We start from the raw sequence: 25,486 nt of genomic DNA on the forward strand, positions 1-25,486 counted from the left end.
GATTATTTCATTCCTGTGCTGTTTGTAACTACCCTGGTAGGTTGGCTGATAACCTGAACCAGGTTGCTGGCACTGGTTACAGTTTTAAACTTTCTGAAGCTTTTTCTTGAGTGGGCAGCTTGATGAAAGCCAGTCAATATTTAACCTCTTCAGTCGACCCTCTACTTTTTTGAACATTCTGTTAAAAATCGCGCAACATTTCAGCGCCCTGCTACTCATGCCAGGAATATAGTATATGCATTTGCTTAGTCTGTGTGGATAGAAAACACTCAGACGTTTAAAAAACTGGTTAAATCACTGCTGTGGCTTTACCAGAACGGCATTTACATCGAAAAGCACAGGAAAAACTGATCACTGAAAATGGGAAAATATATCCATGCGCTACTTGATCCCATTGATAAAGGTGAACCACAATTAATTGACTGAGGTTGCAGTACCTACAGCTTCCACACGGTGTCTAGAGTCTTGTCATTTCCCTTCGAGTTTTTTCTTGGTCAAACACATGCAGGACACCGTATCTAATCCGGTCTAGGACCGGATATTTTCGTTGAGTTTCTAGCCGGACATTTTTCCAGACGGACAGCTAATGATTTTTACATCGCCTCCTGATGAATTTTATCGCTTATTAACGTTTACTAATACCTAAAGTTGCATTACAAACGTATTTGAAGTGTTTTGTGAAAGTTTATCGTCGACTTTTTGAATTTTAAAAAATGACGTTACGTTTTGAAACGATGTTTTTCGTTTATCACACAGTCTACATATAACGATATCTAGGCTTTATATGGACCGATTTAATCGAAATAAAGACCCAAATAGTGTTTATGGGACATCTAGGAGTGCCAACAAAGAAGATGGTGAAAGGTAATGAATGTTTTCTATTTTATTGTGCGGTTTGTGTAACGCCGAAATGCTAATTATTTTGTTTACGTCCCCTGTGGGTCTTTTGGGGTGTTGCATGCTATCAGATAATAGCTTCTCATGCTTTCGCCGAAAAGCATTTTAAAAATCTGACTTGTTGCCTGGATTCACAACGAGTGTAGCTTTAATTCGATACCCTGCATGTGTATTTTAATGAACTTTTGAGTTTTAACTAATACTATTAGCATTTAGCGTAGCGCATTTGCATTTCCAGAGCTCTAGTTGGGACGCAAGCGTCCCGAGTAGAAGCAACAGGTTAAATCACCCAGAAAATAAACCTTTCTGTCAATATCACATACATTATCAAGCATTTGACACATGTTATCCAGATACTGACTGTTAGCACTTGCTGGTCTATAGCAGCTTCCCACAAGAATGGGCTTTAGGTGAGGCAGGTGAACCTGTAGCCATATTACTTCAACAGTATTTAACATGAGATCTTCTCTAACCTTTACAGGAATGTGGCTCTGAATATAAACAGTAACACCTCCACCACTGGCATTTCTGTATTTTCTGTAAATGTTCTAAACTTGTATTACTACCACTGTAGTAGTAATTACTACTACTACCATCGCCTATACCGATATCGATTATTGGAGGACCAAAAAAAGCTGATACCGATTAATCGGACAAAAACATTTTTTTGTTTGTAATAATGACAATTACAACAATACTGAATGAACACTTATTTTAACTGAATATAATACATCAATAAAATCAATTTAGCCTCAAATAAATAATGAAACATGTTCAATTTGGTTTAAATAATGCAAAAACAAAGTGTTGGAGAAGAAAGTAAAAGTGCAATATGTGCCATGTAAAAAAGCTAACGTTTAAGTTCCTTGCTCAGAACATGAGAACATACAGTATGAAAGCTGGTGGCTCCATTAAACATGAGTCTTCAATATTCCCAGGTAAGAAGTTTTAGGTTGTAGTTATTATAGGAATTATAGGACTATTTCTCTCTATACCATTTGTATTTCATACACCTTTGACTATTGAATGTTCTTATAGGCACTTTAGTATTGCCAGTGTAACAGTATAGCTTCCGTCCCTCTCCTCGCCCCCTACCTGGGCTCGAACCATGAACACATTGACAACAGCCACCCTCGAAGTATCGTTACCCATCACTCCACAAAAGCCGCGGCCCTTGCAGAGCAAGGGGAACAACTACTTCAAGGTCTCAGAGCGAGTGAAGTCACCGATTAAAATGCTATTAGCGCGCACCCTGCTAACTAGCTAGCCATTTCACATCGGTTACACCAGCCTAATATTGGGAGTTGATAGTCTTGAAGTCATAAATAGCTCAATGCTTGAAGCACAGCGAAGAGCTGCTGGCAAACGCATGAAAGTGCTGTTTGAATGAATGCTTACGAGCCTGCTGCTGCCTACCATCGCTCAGTCAGACTCCTCTATCAAATATCAAATCATAGACTTAATTATAACATAACACACGGAAATACGAGCCTATCGTCATTAATATGGTCGAATCCGGAAACTATCATTTTCGACAAAACGTTTATTGTTTCAGTGAAATACAGAACCGTTTCGTATTTTATCTAACGGATGGGCATCCCTAAGTCTAAATATTGCTGTTACATTGTACAAACTTCAATGATATGTCATAATTATGTACAATTCTGGCAAATTAATTATGGTCTTTGTTAGGAATTAATTTCCTGCCGTACATACCTACACATACGCTACGGTCACAAGACGCAGGCCTCCTAATTGTCCCTAGAATTTCTAAGCAAACAGCTGGAGACAGGGCTTTCTCCTATAGAGCTCCATTTTTATGGAATGGTCTGCCTACCCATGTGAGATCCGCAGACTCGGTCGCAACCTTTAAGTCTTTACTGAAGACTCATCTCTTCAGTGGGTCATATGATTGAGTGTAGTCTGGCCCAGGAGTGTGAAGGTGAACAAACCGCCCTTGCTGTCTCTGCCTGGCCGGTTCCCCTCTCTCCACTGGGATTGTCTGCCTCTAACCCTATTACAGGGGCTGAGTCACTGGCTTACTGATGCTCTTTCATGCCATCCCTAGGAGGGGTGCGTCACTTGAGTGGGTTGAGTTACTGACGTGATCTTCCTGTCTGGGTAGGTGCCCCCCCTTGGGTTGTGCCGTCGCGGAGATCTTTGTGGGGTATACTCGGCCTTGTCTCAGGATGGTAAGTTGGTGGTTGAAGATATCGCTCTAGTGGTGTGGGGGCTGTGCTTTGGCAAAGTGGGTGGGGTTATATCCTTCCTGTTCGGCTATGAAAAGCCAACTGACATTTACTCCTGAGGTGCTGACTTGCTGCACCCTCGACAACTACTATGATTATTATTATTTGACCATGCTGGTCATTTATGAACATTTGAACATCTTGGCCATGTTCTGTTATAATCTCCACCCGGCACAGCCAGAAGAGGACTGGCCAATGTAGCCTAGTGGTTAGAGCATTGGACTAGTAACCGAAAGGTTGCAAGTTCAAATCCCCGAGCTGACAAGGTACAAAATCTGTCGTTCTGCCCTTGAACAGGCAGTTAACCCACTGTTCCTAGGCTGTCATTGAAAATAAGAATTTGTTCTTAACTGACTTGCCTAGTAAAATAAAGGTAAAAAAAAAAAAAAAATAGCCTGGTTTTCTTCCTAGTTTTGGCCTTTCTAGGGAGTTTTTCTTAGCCACCCTGCTTCTACACCTGCATTGCTTGCTGTTTGGGGTTTTAGGCTGGGTTTCTGTACAGCACTTTGAGATATCAGCTGATGTAAGAAGGGCTATATAAATATATTTGATTTGATTTCACACAGTTCACAATGAGCCAGGCGGCCCAAACTGCTGCACATACCCTGACTGCTTGCACGGAACACAAGAGAAGTGACACAATTTCCCTAGTTATAGGAAAATCATGTTAGCAGGCAATATTAACTAAATATGCAGGTTTAAAAATATATACCCGTGTATTGATTTTAAAGAAAGGCATTGATGTTTATGGTTAGGTACCCACTCATCTGCTAAATCTTTAAAAAGGGGTAAGCCACGCTTCAGGGACAAGAGGTAAATACCTTCACCCAAACCTTCAGGAACTCCGCTGCGGGGGAGAAAAACACCATCAAAAGGGCATCACCACCAATGGTTCACTCTCTCCTGCCGAAACCAAAGCCGGGGCTTCAGGCTGCCCCGGAATGATGTAATCCGATTCACACTCTGAAAACCCGCCAATCAGGGATAGTATATCGTCCTCGGAATCCAAACTCTGAACACAGGTAAAGAAACCGGAATGAGCCAAACTCAGCTGAGATGACACCACTATCAACTCCAGCCATCAATCTTCCTCACAAAGTCAGCCCGGCCGGAGACAATGGTCACACAAAATATTCCAAACCAATGCCTCCTGAGTTTGTTTTCACCTCTGGCAAACAGGACAGCACTCATGAGTATCATTCATTTTCATTGTGATACCACATGCTATAAGCCACTGTCATTGGTTCAAACTCAGCTGGTTAGCCTTTTTGAACTTACTCTTGCCACTGACCATCTTACTCAAGCAAGGAAGCATTAGCTACACAAGCAGAGGTCGACACCTCGGATGTCAGAGTTGGGGCCGTCCAGTCCCAGCGTTCTGCCCAGCATCAAAAGCTGCACACCTGCGCTTTCCTCTCCCATCGTCTTACCCCTGCTGAGAGGATCTATGATGTCGGCAATCGAAAACTCCTTGCTGTCAAGATGGCGTTGGAGGAGTGGAGGCAGTGGTTGGAAGGGGCAGAACACCCATTCTTAGTGTGGGTGGACCATAAGAACCTGGAATATCTCCGCACCACCAAGCACCTCAACTCTAGGCAGGCTCGTTGGGCCCTGTTATTCACCCGGAGGGGTTCCGGCTAACCAGATGTTTGTCCCGGACTCTGGCCGTTCCCCGATCCTGGAATGGGCGCATTCCTCTCGACTGACCTGCCATCCAGGCTCCAGTCAGACCCTGGCTTTTGTTCGACAACGCTTTTGGTGGCCTTCCATGGTGCCGGATGTCTCCGCATTCGCCACCGCCCGCACGGTGTGTGCACAAAATAAGACCCTGCAGCAAGATATGGCTGGCCTATTTCAACCACTCCCTGTTCCTCACCGCCCCTGATCCCATATATTGGTCTCCCCCCATCAGACGGCAACACTACTATCATGACGGTGGTGGATAGGTTTTCTAAAGCCGTCTATATTATTCCCCTTCCCAAGTTAACCTCAGCCAAGGACACGGCTCAGCTCATGGTGCAGCACATCTTCTGGATCCATGGACTTCCGGGCGACATGGTCTCCGATCAGGGTCCCCAGTTCTCGTCCCGGTTCTGGAAGGCGTTTGCTCCCTCATTGGGTCGTCGGCCAATCAACCCCCAATCTAACAAGCCAATCAGGACCTGGAGACGGCCCTTTGTTGCCTCGTCTCCTCCACCAACCCAACCACCTGGAGCCAGCAACTCGTGTGGGTTGAATACGCCTGCAACACCCTTCCCTGCTTGGCCACTGGTCTTTCGCCCTTTGAGTGTTCCTTGGGATATCAGCCCCCGCTCTTCCCCGAGCAAGAGGAATTCAGTATACCCTCTGCCCAGATGTTCATCCGCCTCTGTCGCCGTACCGGGCTGCTCTTTTGAAGACCACATCCAGGTATCGCAACAAGCGGATCGCCACCGGACCCCTGCTCCCCGCTAGCGGCTTGGGCAGAGAGTATGGCTCTCCACTCGGGACCTGCCCCTCCGAGTGGGTATACGTTTTATCGGCCCATTCCTCAACTCTAAAATCCTTAGCCCCTCTGCTGTTCGCCTTCTGTTGCCCCACACCCTCCGTATCCATCCTACGTTTCATGTGTCCAAGATAAAACCTGTGTCTCACTGTCCTTTATCTTGTGTTTCCAGGTCCACACCTCTCCCCCATCTCATCGACGACCATCCGGCTTACACGGTGAGGCGCCTACTGAGTGTTCGACCTCGAGGCAGGGGATACCAGTACCTGGTTGACTGGGAGGGTTATGGCCCAGAGGAGAGATGCTAAGTCCCTGCTAAGAACATCCTGGACTCAGCCCTCATTGCTGAGTTCTACCGCCGGCACCCTGGTCCACCAGGTATGTGCCCAGGCAGGGCGCCAGGTGGCGCTCCTAGAGGAGGTCCTGTCACACACTGATGGGTTTCACCTGTCTTTGTGCTTGTCTCCACCCCATTCCAGGTGTGGTCCATCTATCCGATTATCCCATGTGCATTTATACCTGTGTTCTCTGTTTGTCTGTTGACAGCTTGTCTTGTCTTGTCAGGTTTTACCAGCGTGCTTTCCCGTCTTCCTGTTTTCTCAAGTTTCTGTTTCCTAATATTCCCAGTTCTGACATTCTGCCTGCCCTGACCCCGAGCCTGCCTGCTGTTCTGTACCTGCCTGACTCTGACCCGATTACGAACCTCTGCCTGCTCTGATCCCATTCTGTACCTTACTGACTCTGCCCTGGATTACGGACCTCTGCCTGCCCTTGACCTGTCTTTTGCCTGCCCCTTGTTTGGTCAATAAACATCTGTGATTCTAGCTGTCTGCATCTGGGTCTTATCCTGAGTTCTGATACTTTCAATTTATAACCCTCTCCTTGTTGTAAACTACTCTTCCAACAGTACAGGTGTTGTATCTTAATTTGATCATCCTATTGTTGCAGGAAATGCAAATTTGTAGTGTAATCAAGGTTTAAACTTTCCACTTTAACATTTCAGACTTGACTTTCCCTATCCAAAACTGCATCAACCCCTAATTTTTTAAAATTATAATCCATACAAAAATGCAAATTTCCTGTTGCTGCATGATTATTTTCCTTCTGTGAGAAACTTAGATGAACTCAGATTAAGATCCTATATCTGTAGGTAACAGAGGCCTGGCTCAACCAAAGCTCCTCTCTTCTCCTGGGTGAAACTCAAGCCAAGTCTGGGATAAGGTAGAACCTCCCAGGCAGTGCTTGGGGCTTAAAGAAGGACTTCACACAAAAGCTCCCAAGCAGCACAATACTGGGCCTGATCTCATTCCCATGGGATACACCTACAGCGCTGTGAGATGAAGTAACAGAACCTTTGTCCTGATGGAGTAACTTAGAGCTGGAGAACATGAGATCCACGGGTCTAGCCTGCATTCTTCTCATATTGTGTCACTGTTTGGCAAACGTCTCCCTGGTCCAGTTTTAGTAGAAATACAGATTGCTGCTGGATCATGTGGGTCAGCCTCAGCTGCCACCTCTCTGTTTGGCTCTCTCCTGGCTGAGTTGGTCGAATAGGGTCATGTTTAGTAAGGCATTGTTGACCAAGGTAAAATGTCAATTCCAATTAAAAGATGGTGGAGGAACAAGGCTCATTAATTGAGGTTCTTTAATGTGTGTATTTGTATGAGGGCCAAACAAGGCCATGACTCCCCCGGTGTTCACGGCTCACACTGAGACAGAATGATGGGGGCCTGCTGGGCTGAGTCTGGGGTTTTGCCGCTGTCGTTCTACCCCCAGGAGGGTGTGCCCTCCACACCGTCTCCACTCATTTACTTCAGCGGAGAGGACACATTTGATCTGCCCTTTTTAGAGCAAGTGCCCCTGACAGCGCGGCCAGTGAATGGAGACTCACATTTCCTCAAAAAGCACAACTCCAACAGACTTCACTAGCCGAGTTCTCTCTACTTCAGTATTTCAGTGACTATTTATTTGTCTCTTCCTCTTTGTTCTCAGGTGATTGATGTTCAGCCCTCCAGGGCATGTTTAGAAAAGAGACATGGAGGAAGAAGGATTTGGCACTGGGCAGACTCCTTCAAAATGGTTTCTCTCCAGAAATAAAAGATTTGCAGAGCAGCCTGCACAAGTAATCTGTCTGTTTCAGAGCGAATGGCTTCTAATGGGGTCAACAGAAGGACATTACTCTGTGGCACAGACACAGACACAGCAAGCTCTCCTCAAGCACTCACTGTAATCTGAAATACACTTGATATCCTATCTGAACAATTAGAGATGAAACGTATTACTTTATTATACCCCCATCCAAGATAATGCTTCCTCTCATTCTTTCATGAGACACTATTAGAATGGCGGATGGCGTCAGTGCAAGATTGTACATGAGAGATAGAGCAGTCTCATAAACTCTTAATAAGGATGAAAAAAAGCTAGGCATTTCTTCATATTACTAAAAAGTTTTGTGCTTGTTAGTCCCTGAGCATAGACGGCTTGAGACAAAGATCAGGAAGTGGTTGTGTTTCATACTGTCTAGTGAGGTGGGGCTGTGGTTCAATCTGAAATCCCCCATACATTTTAATTTGATGGTAGAATACATTAGATCCGCAGTGCTGATACGCTTCACATGTTGCCACCTGCCCCCAAAAGGAGGGGAGCTGAGAGGATATGAGGCAGACAGGGGTTAAGCAGACCCCAGACACACAGAGAGAGAGAATATCCCTCATCAAAACCAAGTCCTTTTTGATTTCTAACAAACCGTTAGATTGTTGTTGTTACTTTTCTGTTGTTTTACCCCCATAGCCTCAGTGATGAATTATGGGTTATGTTGCATCACATGATTGCCTTAAAACAATAACACTGGGGTTTATGGGTGGGTCAGAAAGACGGCCAGACATCTGTTGATTGGTGCTCTTCCGGCCATTCCTGAATTGTCAGAGCCTGGTCGGTGTCCAGTGCACGCCAGGGTCCATTTGATCTTTAGTGTGATAGCTGAAATCATCTACTGATTGTTTTTAAGTGAAAACCAACTGTAGGTGGACTTGAAAGGCTTCCTGCCAGATTCAGTGACCTCGATGAGAGAATATGGGATTTTGGAGGCACAAGTACTGGCGTGGGCTCCGTCAGAGGAAGGGGTGGATGTGATATAGACCTTTGTCTTTTGTTCTCTGAGAGACAATGACTGGATTATGGTACTCTAGGTAAGAAAACTATATTATTCCATATACTTCATTCATTCTCCATACAGCAAAGCAACCTCTTCACTGGGTCACCCCTCTGAATACCAATAAAAAACTGTCATCAGACCACCAGCCCCCACCCCAACCAAGCCTGTCTCAATTCAACCATACTTTTTTATCCCCCCCCCCTTGCACTCACACACATATGCATGCACACACAAAAACACACAAACATACATACATACATGTGCACACACCCACACACAGCCCCGTCTGTCATCCCACCTCCCTGACTGACCCATTAACATATTTACGTCCTCACCCAAGCCCTGCCCCAGTCCCCGCCCCGGTACTATGGAGGCCCTACCACACACCCAGACACACAGTGTAATTACAGGGCTCTTGTTTGGGTGGATTACCTATTTGGATTATTCTCACCACTAAACCCCCCAGCATTCATAAATACCATTGTAGCCCCCTTCCACTTCCCCACCCCCACTCAAAACAAAACAGCTGTACTTAAATCACATTCCCAGCCAGCTACTAGTGAGGGGAAAGAAAGGCTCAAAGGAAGGTAATTGAAAGTTGTTTTAAGACAATGTGACCTTGTTGCACAGAATCTCTTCAGATATAATCAGAGAAATGCGTATTTTTCAGGTCCTTGTCCTGAGGTTAAACTCTCCTTTGTTCTTCTCCCATACGATACACTGAGGAATGTAGAGACTGCACTGGGGTGTTGTATGCAGGCAAATGGCTCCCAATAAACCAGCAGGACAAAAGATTAAATTGCACCAGGACTCAAAGTGAGACCCAAAAGGTTCAAATGTTCAGCCATGTTGTATAACTGCAATTGCCACAGTGTATTTGCTATGCATTGTGTAATTTGAAAGAAGCAGTGATAAGACATAGATCTGGGACAAGAGGACTCACCCTTGTAGTTGGGATGCACACGTGGTGCGTACACTCCGAATTTGATGAGGATGGGAACATTGTAACCCAGACGAACCCACTCCACCACGTGCAGTGGGAACAAGTTTGGGGTGGTTACTCCTGTAGAAAGGGGGTTAAGACTGCAACCTAGCTCTGCAGTCCCCCCAACCCTGGCTCGTACCACCGCCTCCACACCCTGGGACGTACCTGAGGAGAAAGCACATAGGTTGCAATAATACAATGGTGGTAGGCTGAGCATGACTGGTGAATCGGCAGTAAAACATGTTGATGCCTGAAGAGTCAACAGTCAAGATCCACATGTGGATCTGTTCCACATAGGTTTGAGTCTCATGGAGAGCCAGATACATGCTGAGTTTTCTCCAAAATGCATTCTGTGGAATTTCTGGTTCTGAAGATATTGAGTAAATATTCACTTGATTTTTTGCAGGGCCGAGAACCGATGATAAAATTGTTTAGCAGCCAGCAACAGCTTGGCTCCTTTATGAGAGGGAAGGGGAGGACAAGAAACAAGAAACAAGGCTAAACCCAAAAGGCAAGGATGGAAAAAAATTGGAAGGACATTGAGAAACGAACATGCAGTAAAGGATAAGAGATTAGAGTAGATATCATAAATATTGGATGTCAGCCTGCATATTTCCAATGACTGTGTTAATCTCTAGAGTATGCTTAGTTTAAAACAGACATACAGGGGCCATGTAAAACAATGACACACCATTTGGGGACAAGACCGCTGGACTGCAACTCTTTAAACATGTTTCAATTCCATTAACGACACAGCCTGAGAGCCTGGCAGTGTTGTGTTGTCTCTGTACCTCGTCTGGCCTAGTGATTAAGCACTAATCTCAAAGGGGGACACTCCCTGATAGAGGGCAGGGCAGCAGGCCCCTCACCGCTCCCTCCCACTCCGCCACCCCTGGGGTCCACACATGGCTTGCGCTCCACAAAACTCCCCTCCCCCTAGAAGCGTGCCTTTGGGATGGGGCCAGTATAAATCCCAGACTGATCTTAATCCGCACCCGTATATTTTTTTTAGAGTAGGATTTCACCCCATTCCCTTGTACACACTTGTGTCTAGACCCCCAGACCCCCTCCTCATCACTTTCCCCAATCCAGGCCATGTGTACATAGTGGCAGATGTCAGAGATTTATCCGTATGAGGCTGTGAATCATATGTTCTAGGGAGTACATTCAGAAAATTCCACTGGCCAGTACATGAGAGTCAAGGGCTATGTGAACAATGAATCTAAAGAGAGTGGTATAAACTACAGAGTAAAATACATTGGTAGTTAAGGGTAGAAAAGGATGCAGAGAGACAGAAACGGAAGATAATGAATTGGATGAGAGGGTTTCTCTGAAAATTAATTGGATGAGAGGGTTTCTCTGATAGTGAATTGGATGAGAGGTTTTCTCTAGAGGTACATGATACGTTTTTACGGTGTATAATTGAACTACAGTGTTGTACCATTGTAATAGAAATGTATGAAGTGAATTACTTGGGTAGCTAGGAGAGCAAGGCAGGTGTAAGGAGAGAAACCAATAAAAATGTGACGAGCATAGCAAATCTTCCCAGATGTACAGTATGATACTTACGCAGCAGACAGAGGGCAACAACAGTGGTGACACCCAGAAGCCACAGTCTCTCCAATCCCATGGCCGTCCCTCACACACCTTCACACATCTCCCAACCTGAAAACACAGAAACACAGACATTCAATTCAAACCTCTGACATACAGTAACACACAGCCTTCAATACTGTACAAGGACCTTCCCACTGCATCTGGCATCAGACAAGACCAAGGTAATCGTCCAAGTTAACATCAACCCTAAAGTATTTCATAATCCCTACTTTAAACTGGATTCCAGTCTGTTGATCACTTGATAACTGATTGCATTCTGTAAATAATCTTTGCACACTGCAAATGTGATGTCTGATCTGTGGTTGGGATTTGGGAAACATGCTTATTCAAACTAGCATTGGGAGGGGAAATATTTCCTCTGAGTGGCCCTGTTTGTGTGTGTGTGTGTGTCCCTGTCACTGATACGGTCAAAGAGATTTACCTTCTGCCTCTGATTGGTTCAGCTCATACCGTAGGTCTCCTATCATGCTAACTGGGCTAAAAGCTATAGACACGTGACACGTGCAAGAGGAAAACACCAGCTACATCTCTGTTTACTGACTGGCTATCTCAACCTGGAATATACAAGGTCTGAGGTCATCTGCCTTTGGCCTAAAGAGCAGGAACCCAGACTTTATCAAATAAATTGGAAATACAGACATTGTCATCCTACAAGAAACATGGTATAGAGGAGATCTCATCATCCCAACTCCAGTCTAGTCATCATCCCAACCCCAGTCGTCATCATCCCAACCCCAGTCTAGTCTTCATCCAAACCTCAGTCTAGTCATCATCCCAACCCCAGTCTAGTCTTCATCCCAACCCCAGTCTTCAATGCACTTTCAATTCATTTCTCCTCTTGAGTTTCAATGTAAAAAATGGTATAGTCCAGAGTTTTTGAGAAGAGAACCCTGTAAATGCAAGGGAATTTAATTTATATCTCTGACATTGTGTAGTATTGCTCCGACCCACTGAATATGAACAGGATATTACTGTAACCAGACTGCTCAATAATCAATTTCCTAGAAAGTCAAATGTTAACAGCCTGACAATAAAATGGGTCAATAAAGCTGGGAAAACTGAATCTGTGCTACACTGTCTGGTCAGTGATGTGTTAAGGTTGCAACCTACATCTTAAAATCTACAATTTAAATGATCCCCTTCCCTTTCTTAGAAAATAATGGAATGACCCCTCCCATCCCCACATACACACTGTATTCTCCCACACACTTTATTCAGAGCCACTAATACCAGCTTATCACTAGTGTAAGTTAATTACACTAATATAAGGAGGCTATTTTTGGAAAGCTAACAACAGCATATTACGCCAACTCAACTCACGTGACACATTTGGTGCTCTAGTGTCGCATGTTAGTTTGCCATTTCATCATGTAAAAACTGGCGCACTAACTCCAGGTTCGGCAATTTACCTGTGCTGAGACGGGAGGAGTGGCAATATTTGAGGTGCGTCCTTGACCTATCTAGCCATGACCCACAGTTTACATGGAAGGAGAGATGTGCCTTTTGCGCCGGTGAATCTCGTTTTTAGAACCATAAAAAATATATAGGTTTCCACCCATTTTGTTTAATTTGATTAAAAACTAAGCATAGCCTACCCTCCCTTTAATCAAGGCTGGTTTAGCAGCATCGCATAGGTGTGTAAGTCGCTCTGGATAAGAGCGTCTGCTAAATGACTTAAATGTAAATGTAATGTAAATGTGTGTCTTTTTATCCTGACCATTAGCCAAAAGTACCCTATGAATAAAGGGGTTTTAATATGGTCTACTGAGAGTGCTTTTTTTCCCTCACAATTCACATATCTGAATTTCACTTGTTCAAGTAGGCCAGGGGATGGCAATAGGTGGCCCGCGGGCCAAAACTGTCCCGAAAGTGATTTTTTGGGGGCCGACTAAAGTCTTTAGGATTTTCGTTTTTGGTAAAAGAAATACTGTAAAATCACCAGGAATTCAGCTAAAAGGTATTAGTGAATAAATAAAAAGAGACAAAGTTGATTGTGTCTCAATTAACTTATGAAATTATTGTAATTTTCAAATACAATCTCTTTTTGGGATTAATTGTGGTCAATTGGCAGTGTACAAATGATTTAAATCACTCGGACAAAAATTGGCCAGCGGCTGAATCTAGCTGCCTAATCCTGAAGTAGGCTATCCATCCCCATTTGCAATGAGCGCCTCTCGTCCGTTTACCAAAGACACACTAGAATCTTCCTCACACATAGGAATTGATACAATTGACTAGGGGCAGAATGATACCAGTATCAGGATAGTCATTAGTATCGTGGCAAGGAAACCAAACACAAAGCGGATTTAACTTCTTATTTTTTTAAATAATATATTTTATATATTTATAAATATCCTATTGGAAGTTACAGTCTTGTGCCATCGCTGTAACTCCCGTACAGACTCAGGAAACACAACCCTGCCAAGCTTCTTAACACACTGCTCGCTTAACCCAAAGCCAGCCACACCAATGTGTTGGAGTAAACACTGTCCAACTGGCAAACTTGTCAGTGTGCATGAGCCTGGCCCGCCACAGGAGTTGCTAGAGCGCAATGGAACCCGGATGATGCTGGGCCAATTGTGCGCCGCTTCATGGGTCTATTGGGTCTATTGGTCGCGGCCAGCTGTGACACAGGCCGGGATCGAACCCGAGTCTCTAGTGACGCCTCTAGCACTGAGATGCAATGCCTTAGACCGGTGTGCCACTTGGGAGGTGGATTTAACTTCTTTAGAAAAACAGCATGTTTCGTGGAAACAAACATCATTATGTTGTCATCCAGTCACATTTATTTATTTTCCATGCTATAGACGGGTTGGTTGATTAGCAACAAAACCGACGTGTGTACAACAAATGGTGCAACACAGACAGGCTTGGCTTAGATTGTTGACAACATGTAAACTATATTTAGTCTACGATGTTTATTGATAACATAAATCAATTTGCACAATGATCACTTGTTGTCTCTAAAAAACATTGTTACACTGTTACAGCGAATTTGAGCCATATTACCAAAGACATGACGTTAGTCAAAACACCTCAACACAAGACATGGTATCAAGACCAAGATCAAACTTGCTGGAACGAGCCACTTACGATTTCCCACATGGTAGTCATTGTTGCTAGCTATCTGGCCGCCCAGAATCACAACAACACACGGCGGCCTTCTGCCTCTTGAAGCACGCGCATCGTTTTCGTGACGTTGTCAGCGAACCCATCTATAGCACACAATATTTTAAATACAGCAAGTTTTTAAAGGACCAAAGAGTGTGGTCTACTTCATGTTTACATTTTTGCCATGGAAAGAATATTACGGTATTGGTATCGTCACAGCCCTACAATTAGCAGGAGCCTAGTGTTTTGTATAGATGTGCAAATGTTATGCAAAAAGACATTTAGGCCTACAGTACGTGTGCAGTCTGCACAGAGTGCCATAGAATGAGAGAAGCAATTTATGATATCATGTTTCTGACCCGATCATATTTAGCAATATTGTTTGATTGATTATTTTTCGTTTAACTTGATAAAAAAAAAAACGTATTATAAAAATTCACTGTCTATGGGTTTATGGTGAGAATGTACAGTACATGGCTCAAATGCAATGCAATTTAGTCTGCTATTTCCGGAGAAGTGCAAATATGATCTGTGAGACAGTTCCATGATGTTTATAAAACATTACATTTGAGAGCAGTATAACTGTGAGTGGACATATATTGGATCCAGCTCCTGTGAAAAGTTTGGATGTGTGTAAAACCCTCCATAGTCTCCATTGTCTGTATTATACGCCCACAGAGAGCAATTATTGTGCCTGTAACTGTATTTATTTAAATTTGATTTTACCCCCTTTTCTCCCCAATTTCGTGGTATCCAATTGTTAGTAGTTACTATCTTGTCTCATCGCGACAACTCCCGTACGGGTTCGGGCTCCCGTACGGGCTTTCGAAGGTCGAAAGCCATGCATCCTCCGAAACACAACCCAACCAAGCCGCACTGCTTCTTAACACAGCGCGCATCCAACCCGGAAGCCAGCCGCACCAATGTGTCGGAGGATACAACGTGCACCTGGCGACCTGGTTAGCGTGCACTGCGCCCGGCCCGCCTCAGGAGTCGCTAGTGCGCGGTGAGACAAGGATATCCCTACCGGCCAAACCCTCCCTAACCCGGACGATGCTAGGCCAATTGTGCATCGCCCCACGAACCTCCCGGTCGCGGCCGGCTGCGACAGAGCCTGGGCGCGAACCCAGAGCCTGGGCGCGAACCCAGAGCCTGGGCGCGAACCCAGAGCCTGGGCGCGAACCCTAGAACGCTGCGCCACTTGGGAGGCCCTCTGTAACTGTATTTAGGCATAGCCTATTTAAAACAAGTTGTTTCATAATACCGACTTTTTAGGCCTACTGAATTGAATGTTGCTTATTGACAACATTTGACATGTCTTGTGAGAGACCCGTTGACAGGGGAGTGTCCAGACTACAGACCCTGCAGAGAGAGCCTGTAGGGGTCAAAGTCTACAAGTGTAGACATGAGAGACATAGGACAGCCCCCACCACTATTCTGTGGCATCAGGTACAACCTGTTTCCCATGGCAACAGAACAAGGCACAAAGTCCTTTAAATGCAAACAAATGAGGCCTACAAGTTTAGCTCAAGACGCTACATACATTGTATGTAGTAATGAGGGGTTACATACTGTAGGTCACTGATAGTATGTATATAAAATTATAGTGCTAGTTATCTGCTGATGCACAGTACACCATCTTCCATAATGTCAAAGTGTCTTTCCTCTCACAATGGAAAAGAAAATTGGGTGCATTTACAATGATTATCTCTCTATTTTTAACTAAACAGAGGACTCAGAGTTCTTTCTGAAAGCATATATTCAGACATCATTGCAATTATGGGACCTGCTCAACAAGAGTTTTTCTTTTAGTTTTTTGAGTAGCTGGTTTCATACCAATACACCTTGTAAATTATTATTAATTATCAGCTTAGACGTCTACTTTTGAATTATGTTCATATTGCCCAACAGTAACTTAAGTTCCTTTCACTAAAAACTAGCTTTAGTTTAGAGGGTTGGGAATGAGTGGTAGCTAAGACCATTTTACACAGTCCTGAACAGCAGACAAATGCAGCCCTGTCAACACAGGGAGCAGATGAACCAGGGGTCTGGGGAACTGAGGAGAGGGGAACCTGGGGGTATCTGAGGGGAAGACAGAAATTACATAATAATGTCTAAGAAGCCATTGAGGGTGATCTGGACCATTCTGCCAAACTGAGTAAGCTGATACACAACTGATACACAACCACAGACACTCATAAAGTCTGGGCTTTTGCTCCCATAAGTTTGGCAATCAATGCAGTACACTAATGCACACTTACATTTTACTTTGTAATGACAGTGTAAGGATTTTTAACCTTGTTAAGACTAGTTGCATCTCTTACTGGTCTTCAATGAGACAAATTACCTTGGACTGCACACTTGTGAACACCTAGTCTAATCCAGTACTGCCGCTCCCAACCTTAATAGTGTAATCAAATTAGAATTCAAAGTTAAAGGGCATCTGTCAGCAGCACACTGTCCTGGATATGCTTGTACAAACACTTGGTGCATTTATTATTTGGCACTGCTACCCCTAGCAGACTGACAGTCTTTGATCCAGCTGACAGATGCACTATACCAAAACTCTCCCCTTCCATCCATCACCTGTGAGAGAGCCATCATGCATAAAATCCATAATCTATCAATACTGTTGTGTCTACTCCTTAGTAAAGTGTTGTAATCATGTCAGCAACTACTGTACCCTAACCCTCTAGAACATTCTGTTTACAGGAATGCTTGCCATTTTGATCGCATTATAAATAACATGGACGGTTTATCCCATCCAAATGTGTCACACATTTGCAGTAGAGCTAAGGGAGCAGACAACGAAGAGGGCCAAGCCGGATCACATACCAGCAGGTAGGCTGCAGCACAGTTTGAAGAGCCCTACATCAAGAGGTGAAAAGGTCGAAATGTGGAGGGAAATAATCCACCCCAGGCCAGGCCAGTAGTAAACCCACTGAAAGCAGACCTGAAAAAAGAAGGTGAAGTTCAGATCAAAAGGATTTCCATTGAGATCACAGCTTTGCAGCTAGAATCACACCCAGACAATATTGTGAATTTATACCTCAAACTCATGAAAAATCTACCTGACACTATCCATCTGTTTTACTCTCTACTTCCACTCATCTGGCAATACATAACCCTAACCCTAAGGAAATCATATTGGCATAGCGGCCAAGGCCCATCAGTGATGGTGGTGACAGAGATGGAACTGATAAGCAGCTATATTACTTTTTTAGTAATCCTGGTTAATCCTGCTTGGGCCATGGCCTCAGAACAGGCCAGCTGGGTTTGAGGGGAGAACTTGACAAACTGAGGACCATATCACAGGTGCAAAGAAAGAACACACCTACTAGTAAATCATAAACAAAGGAAACAATTCATCCACTCCACATCCCACAAGACTAATTCTTAAAAGCAAAAGGTTTAGGCCAACAACCTAAACTTTACTGACCCAATGAGGGAGTACTGAGACCAAACTCTTATTTCAAGATGTAATGGAAAAAGAGACATCGGAGGAAGCATTTCCTACTTCTTAAAAGGTCTGAAGGTTCCACCATTTCCACTCTGATATCAAGTTCAAGTTGAAGGAAAAGCTCCTAGTAGATTTAGCTGTAGCACAAACTCATTGTGTGGAGTGTGTAGACTTTTATTTTCCGCTTCTTTGTGTTGCTTTGTCTAAAGATACCCAAAGTGCTGTAAAAAGGAACAGTAGAAAAATATTTTCCAAATCCATACAGGGCATTTAAGTTATACGTTGCTCAAAATACCCCAAAATGATGTGTATCCCTCAGTTCCCCACTGCAATGATGGAGTGTGTAGACAGAGTATAGTCATCTATTCATCTACTACGTTCCTCACGGTTTCGTCCTTTTGTCGTATCTTTCTTCTCCTCCCTACCACATGCACTCAGTTTGAGCGCTCCAGACAAAGGTGCCTTTTCGTGGGAACGTCCAATGTATAGAGGACGTGTCGGGGTCCCTGACAAAAGACAAACGTTATGCAACAGAACACGTCCGTAGACAAAGGCAATGTAATGTTGCATATCCACCAGTTATACAACATTACATCCACCAGTTATGCTGTTCAAGTTGAAATTTTATTGTCACATGCACAAGTACAGTGAAATGCTTCATTTTGAATGTGCTATTTTGCCTCTCCAGAAGTGTTTCTTATCAAGTCTATAAAACCCTCAGTGGAGAAGTGGATCAGCCTGGCATCATTTGAGACCCATTAGGTCTAAATGTTGTGTACCGACATCCTCCTTTCATTTGACCAGCCCTTTAGAGTGGTTTGTCCCACCCTATGACCTCTGGTGGCCAGGCAAATCCTAATTCAGGCCAAACCATGGGGACATAAAGCTGCTTACAGACACTGAACTGAGGTGAACAGAAAGTGTCTCAAGGCATAGATAGCTGACTGCTGCACCTGAGCTAGAATAGTTCACACAAATGACCACGTCGGTTTTGTTAGAAGGTGAGAGACAAAATCAAGATGCTACCCCAAAGTCTTGGTTGAGCCAAAGAAAGCTAAAATAACACTAAAGAACCCATTTGATTCTGGAGGTTCATTTGTACCTAACCAGGTCAACTCTTACCGTCTAAGACTGAGGAAAATATTCAGAGTTGCCAACAACACTGCAGATTGAAATAGCTATGTCTATACTATGGTGCTATTGACACTGCATTCAGCAGAATATTTCTTTCTTTGCTCCCTCTCTTAAATCTCCTTTAGGTTTCCCCCAAAAAACTATAAGCGGTTTTGTTTCAAATCCATGCAAGAAACAAAAAAGTCAATTATATATGCTTTAGTACACCTCAATGCTAAATAAGTCATTACCCAACATTTTAAAACAGTGTAAAAAGTTAGACCTTCTCTAAACAAGTATGCAGAACATTGAACCACAGAGTCTGGTAAATAACTAAGGCCCATGGATGAACTGAGCGTTACAGTTGGACTTCGGTCACAAAGGTCAAAACCCTGAATATTTAAATCTACAAAATTAGCAATAACAATCCCCCATCACTCTGTTATAATGGAAACTTTTACTAAACCATGAAATAAGTGCCATGTTAGAGAACTAAACTTTTTAGCATCAATGATGTCATGATGAAGCACCACAGTGCCAATAGTCAGGATCTCCAGTATCAAACTCATACCCATGTCAAGCAGAAGAAATGAAAGACACAACGCATGGTCTTTCAGAAAGAAACCAGTCTCAATAACCATATGTGGACTGAACTGGCGACTCATTCAGAGTATGAAGTAAGAAATTATACATCATATTTTAGTAGCAGATGCTGTTCTGATTTATCAGTTTTCAAACATAAAGAAAGAAGATCATGTGTAGCAGTCAGGCTTATATTTGCATGCAATAAATAAGCCAAGAATAATAATTAAATCAAATATCAAAAACATTTCTGAAATGTTTACTTTAGAGCTCAATTAAGTAACTAGATGGTTTGTTTACATGGGTGCCCATGTCATAGTCTCTCTCCATATCAGGCAAAAACAGTTGCCTCTATTGTCTGATGTGCAGTCACGTCGACTGATAGGAAAGGGACCAAACCTCTATAAGAAATTACTATTCTGCTGTGATTGATTGACCATTTTTCTCTGTATGCATTAACGTAATGCATTAATTAATCTTAATTTATTGAAGGCTATGAATAATCTGCCTGGTTCTAAACGTTCACTTACAGTAAATGCTAACTCACGCTTAAGCAATTATCAACCTGTAATTACAGTGGATAAAGAAACATGTCACGAGCTAAATAATCAACAAGAACAGACGTCAACACAATGCACTTCAGGAGATATTCTGCTTGTTTCCATGGTCGGTTGAATATTCCAGACAAAGGTATAGCCTACAAACAGCATAAGTTTTGTCTAGACTAAAACTAGAATGAGGAATTGTGATTGTGAAATAAAAACATTTAATATAATACTATATTGTAAGTGAATGAACCCCTATTTACATTTGCGTTAAAAGTGGACCCCGTGTGAAACTCACAGAGGCTGTTATTCACATGTAGGTTGTGCCCGATTTAAAAGTCTCTTTACCTTGCTTGAGGCACTTCTCTGACTTGACCAGAATAAAATCAGTCCATCGGGTCCTTTGCTTTTTTTCAGCATGCAGGTTGACGTATTTGGGCATTCATTAGTTACTCTAAAGTTTAATACGGTTGCCTTAAAAATGCAGGTGTTCGACAAAGGCAGGTGGTCGCATAGTTTATAAAAGCGTGGCAGACTGTCTCACGCGCGCCACATGATAGTTGTTAAACACAACCAGGGAAGTTGTAGGAAAAGCTCCCTAGTAGATTTAGCTGTAGCACTATCTCATTCAATTCTCAGGTTGTAAATCCCATATAAAGATAGAGAAAAACCTAAGTACCTAGATTGGTTTAGAATCGTTTAAAAGTTTCCGAGCATTTTTTTATATTGCTCTTCTTCGTGTTGCTTTGTCCAAAGTTACCCAAAGTGTTGTAAAAAGGAGCAGTAGAAAAAATACTATCCGAATCCATAGAGCGCATTTAAATGATACGTTGCTCAAAATACCCCAAAATGATGTATGCCCGCCAGTTCCCCACTGCAATGACGGAGTGTGTGGACAGAATACAGTCGTCTATTCATCTACTACGTTTCTCGCGGTTTCGTCCCTTCGTCGTATCTTTCTTCTCCTCCCTACCACATGCACTCAGTTTGAGCGCTCCAGACAAAAGCGCCTTTTCGTGGGAAAGTCCAACGTATAGAGGACGTGTCGGGGTCCCTGACAAAAGACAAACGTTATGCAACGGAACACGTCCTTAGACAATGGCAATGTAATGTTGCATATCCAACAGTTCTACATTTTTTTAAATGATCAAAATGTTATCCAAAAGCCCTTGCGTTAAGCTTTTGTTCCCCTCCATGTGTCTTTCCGTGTCTATTCAATTAATAATAAAGCCGTTATTACTGGGAGAAAATAGGTTACATTGTCACAAAAGTTACAAATAAGTTCCTTCACCACACGTTTGCCAATCAATATGGGAGTGGGATAGTTTTACTTTGAACAAATGCAACAGTGTTGTCCCTCAAAGAACTACATGCAATGTCTGTGAGCTTTGCTTTGTTTGGGGTCTGGAGTGGTTGTAGTAAACTGATCCTAGACCTGCCCAAGTAGCAACCCCCTACTCAGTTGATTTAGGAAAAACTACTGTAGACTTGCTACACTGCCAGTAGCACCATTGACCCAGAAAATATCCAATAATAACAGCTCTCACACTCACAGATATTACACTTTTGGTTCAGACAACATCAATGGTTGTCTGTAGAATATATATATATATATATATTTTCTTTACCCACAAAGTAAACTTTGGCACACCACAGGGGGGTGTGAGTTGACACAAAGGTGGAGAGTAGTTCATGATACAGTCTTTATTGGAGCTGATGCTCAACCACAAATGCCTTTAAATTGAATATATGGATACACTACAGACTTCATTGCAAGTGACAATGCCTTTCAAACTCAGCCAGTGGAAAACTACACCAGACACTATATTGTTGCGTGACAACTTTTCCTTCTTGACTCTCACAGGCCTAGCAGCACACCATATGGAGATCAAAGGATTGGCATTAATCACATAAAATACTCCTACCAGGAACCCTCCAGGAAAGCATAAGCGACATTTCAACAGAAAAACAAAGTCAATTTTCAAGTTTAGCCATAATATCTCAAACTCATGGTTCTGTTGGGGTACCAACCAGTGAGAGTAAATTGATTTACGGTTACACTGATCAGGTCTTTCAGTTGGACAATACAATTAAACTCATGCCTCCCTTACAGCACAGCTATGTATTTTATCAGAAATGACATCCTTCCCTTGTATAGATAAGTGTGGGTATACCTACACGAGGTCAAAACTATGGGAATAAATAAACAAAATTTGCTCTAAACCTCAAACTGCAAATCATGTGGGGGAAAAAATGCATCCTAGAATCACATTTCCAATTGGTCAGTCAACTAAAAATCAAGGGTGGTCTACAGTGATAGGTGGGATGAGAGTGGCTGAGAGGTGGGATTAAATAGCTCTGTTCGGTTATGTATTATTGTTATGTGATTGCTGTATGTGAAAATGCCATGTATGTAAAATGTATATGTAAAATGTATGCATATGTAGCAAAAAAACAAGACATGTCATAAATACAAATGTGCATGTTATTTGTTAGAAACAATAACACAAACCTATCTAAATATAGTAGTCATTCATCATGAAGTATGGTGGTAATCCAGTCAAAGAACAAGAAGTGAATAGACATGACATGATGAACAAACATCAAAAGGACATCTGCTTTAGGACTACCCTGGATCCCAGTCTGTTTACTGTATTCAACAATGTTATGTGAAAATAACAAAGGAGTTGCCTCAGTTAGGAGTGGCTCAGTCATCAAAGTCTGGGATATCATCGTAGGAGTAACCACGGTAGCCCTTCGATGCATAGTAAGCTATCCGCAGGTGATAGAATCCAGGAAGGAAAACCAAGATTCCAATTATGAGAACGGGCACAGTCCGGTCAGCATGCTGAAATGAATGAAGAAGAAAAAAGATATCTAAGGAACACAATGGAATGTGTCAAAGTTAATTATGTGAAATCTATTTGTTGTGCTGTTGTAAAACATGACAGGAATATACAGATGGACTCAAAGTTCATACTCACTGTGACTTCAAAGTATCCTGCCAAAAGGAGAGCTCCAATGGTGATCAACAGAGAGCCAATCAAGAAGAGGACAGTTGCCAGTGCAATGGCTTTGTATGGGACCTTTGGTGGGCTTTTTTTGAACTGGGGGGGACAAACATGACTTCATAACAACATACCACAGAAGTTCAATATATTGAATGGTACATTTTTGTAATTTGTGTATCACCAAACCATCCCAAAAGCTTTTTCTCAATACTGATATGAAAACTTTATTCTATCTACAGGGTTGTTTGATGCAATAACAACATTGGACTATGTCTATAGGCTACACAATCCCATAATTACCATGGGCAGTTCATTTCAAATAAAACGAAGCCGATATAGATTCTATTCCAACCCTACCAGGCCCATTCTAGCACACTAAAGCCCTTACCTGCAGGTCAATGTAGCCGTCATCATCATTGGCTAATTTGGAGTACCTGACCTTAGTGTTAAGTATTCCTTGTCTTAAACTGCTGCGAGCGTTCATCTTTACTTTAAATTACTTGCTAAAACTGTTGCATTGTTATGTTACATTGGCAGCCGGTACATTGTATCATTTCATATTGAGAAATGCTACAATGATGACACTTGCCTATTCAGATACACTGTTGTCAACTTGCAACGAACGTGTTAATCAGTGTGTCAGCTCCTCTCGACTCACTACAATTAGCCTATGTTGCAACCAAATGAAAATAGAGAGAGGGATACCGCCTTTTCAGATCAGGAGTTAGAACATAAACATAACATTTTGTTGCAATAAAAACGTCCGCACTCATGCCCTCTTCCTTGTTTAGTCTGTACAACGCCTGCGCAATGCTGTGAACCGTCCCTGAACTGGAATGGAAGTAGGCTAGGTTACCACTAAGGGGCGGTGCCGTATCACATCTGAACAACAAGTTGGTGCAGCTCAAGTGGACCACAACACATGTAGGCTAGGAGACACTCATGTCAGTATCTGTCTTTTCATAAAATCAATAGATCTATCACGTGTGAGTCCACACATTGTAATAGTGACACTGATGTTAGATAGTTAGCGTTTTTATCTTCTGTATTTTGTGATTTTGTAGTGGTTTTAGTGTAGCTTTCTCTGCATCCTCTTCCCATGCATAGTTTACTTCAGGCAATTCATAGAAGCTACCTTTAGCGCCTATTGATGAAGGTTTCTTCTTCCCCGGGGACTTTTGCTAAGAGCCCCGACACGTGCTCAAAACAATCATCGCTTGTAGAATGGTTTTTGAAACATAAGGAACGTACAGTGAGTGTACAAAACATAAGGAACACCTGCTCTTTCCATGATAGACTGAACAGGTGAATCCAGGTGAAAGCTATGTTCCGGTATTAATGTCACTTGTTAAAGCCACTTCAATCAGGAAGGGGAGGAGACATGTTAAATAAGGATTTTTAAGCCTTGAGACAATGGATTGTGTATGTGTGCCATTCAGAGGGTGAATGGGCAAGACAAAAGATGTAAGTGTCTTTGGAGAAAGTATGGTAGTAAGTTTCAGGCGCACTGGTTTGTGTCCAGAACTGCAACACTGCTTGGTTTTTCCGTTCAATCAATTATGTATTTATTGAGCCCTTTTTACAACAGCAGTTGTCACAAAGTGCTTATACAGAAACTGAGTCTAAAACTCCAGAGAGCAAGCAATGCAGATGTGATCAACAGTTTCCTGTGTATCAAGAATGGTCCACCACAGCAAAAGGGGGTGCAACTCAATGCTAGGAAGGTGTTCCCAATGCTTGGTACACTCAGTGTATTTTTCATATCAGTGAGAAATATTAATAAAAAGAAAAGGTTAAATTACTACACATACCTTTTATAGGGTTAGGGTTAGTGTTCCCACATGGCCATATCTCCATGTTACAGTGCTTGTTTACGGAAAACAGACGGAAGACAGAAGTGTGCTCCAAACACCTGTGTGTAAGGGGAACTGGGGAGTAAGTGTAGTTCGTCAACTGGAGGCACACACCGTGTATGGATCTGTGAAAATCACCTACAGTAAGTGTATCTTGTTTATTTGAAAATGTATTTCACTCTGATATGAAAGATAAAGGCCAAATGTTTCAAAAACCATTTCGCAAGTCAAATCAAATCAAATCAAATTTATTTATATAGCCCTTCGTACATCAGCTGATATCTCAAAGTGCTGTACAGAAACCCAGCCTAAAACCCCAAACAGCAAGCAATGCAGGTGTAGAAGCACGGTGGCTAGGAAAAACTCCCTAGAAAGGCCAAAACCTAGGAAGAAACCTAGAGAGGAACCAGGCTATGTGGGGTGG

At 42.8% G+C, this 25,486-nt stretch overlaps 2 protein-coding genes across 3 annotated transcripts in view; both read right to left on the reverse strand.

Annotated features, from left to right (window-relative positions):
- Window positions 1-21,305, reverse strand: part of LOC115111554 (protein turtle homolog A-like) — a 51,535-nt gene extending 30,230 nt beyond the window's left edge. The window contains exons 1-3 of one of the 2 annotated variants that reach the window (XM_029637713.2): window positions 20,547-21,305; window positions 11,340-11,435; window positions 9,729-9,935 (exon numbers count right to left, since the gene is read on the reverse strand). In XM_029637713.2, the coding sequence (XP_029493573.2) occupies window positions 9,729-9,935; window positions 11,340-11,400 (268 nt within the window). In that variant the 5' untranslated portion in view covers window positions 11,401-11,435; window positions 20,547-21,305. The remainder of the gene's footprint in view (window positions 1-9,728; window positions 9,936-11,339; window positions 11,436-20,546) is intronic. The other variant, XM_029637712.2, reaches the window with a different exon arrangement.
- Window positions 21,306-21,887: 582 nt separating this feature from the next.
- On the reverse strand, window positions 21,888-24,019 carry LOC115111026 (transmembrane protein 230-like). The gene is made up of 3 exons (XM_029636912.2): window positions 23,598-24,019; window positions 23,183-23,305; window positions 21,888-23,046 (listed from the first exon to the last, which is right to left on the reverse strand). Exons 1-3 carry the CDS (start codon window positions 23,691-23,693, stop codon window positions 22,906-22,908), a joined length of 360 nt encoding a protein of 119 aa, XP_029492772.1. The 5' UTR covers window positions 23,694-24,019; the 3' UTR covers window positions 21,888-22,905.
- Between the last annotated feature and the right edge of the window lie 1,467 nt (window positions 24,020-25,486).

This window comes from Oncorhynchus nerka, linkage group LG27 (assembly GCF_034236695.1).
Source record: "Oncorhynchus nerka isolate Pitt River linkage group LG27, Oner_Uvic_2.0, whole genome shotgun sequence".
NCBI classification, from domain to species: Eukaryota; Metazoa; Chordata; class Actinopteri; order Salmoniformes; family Salmonidae; genus Oncorhynchus; species Oncorhynchus nerka.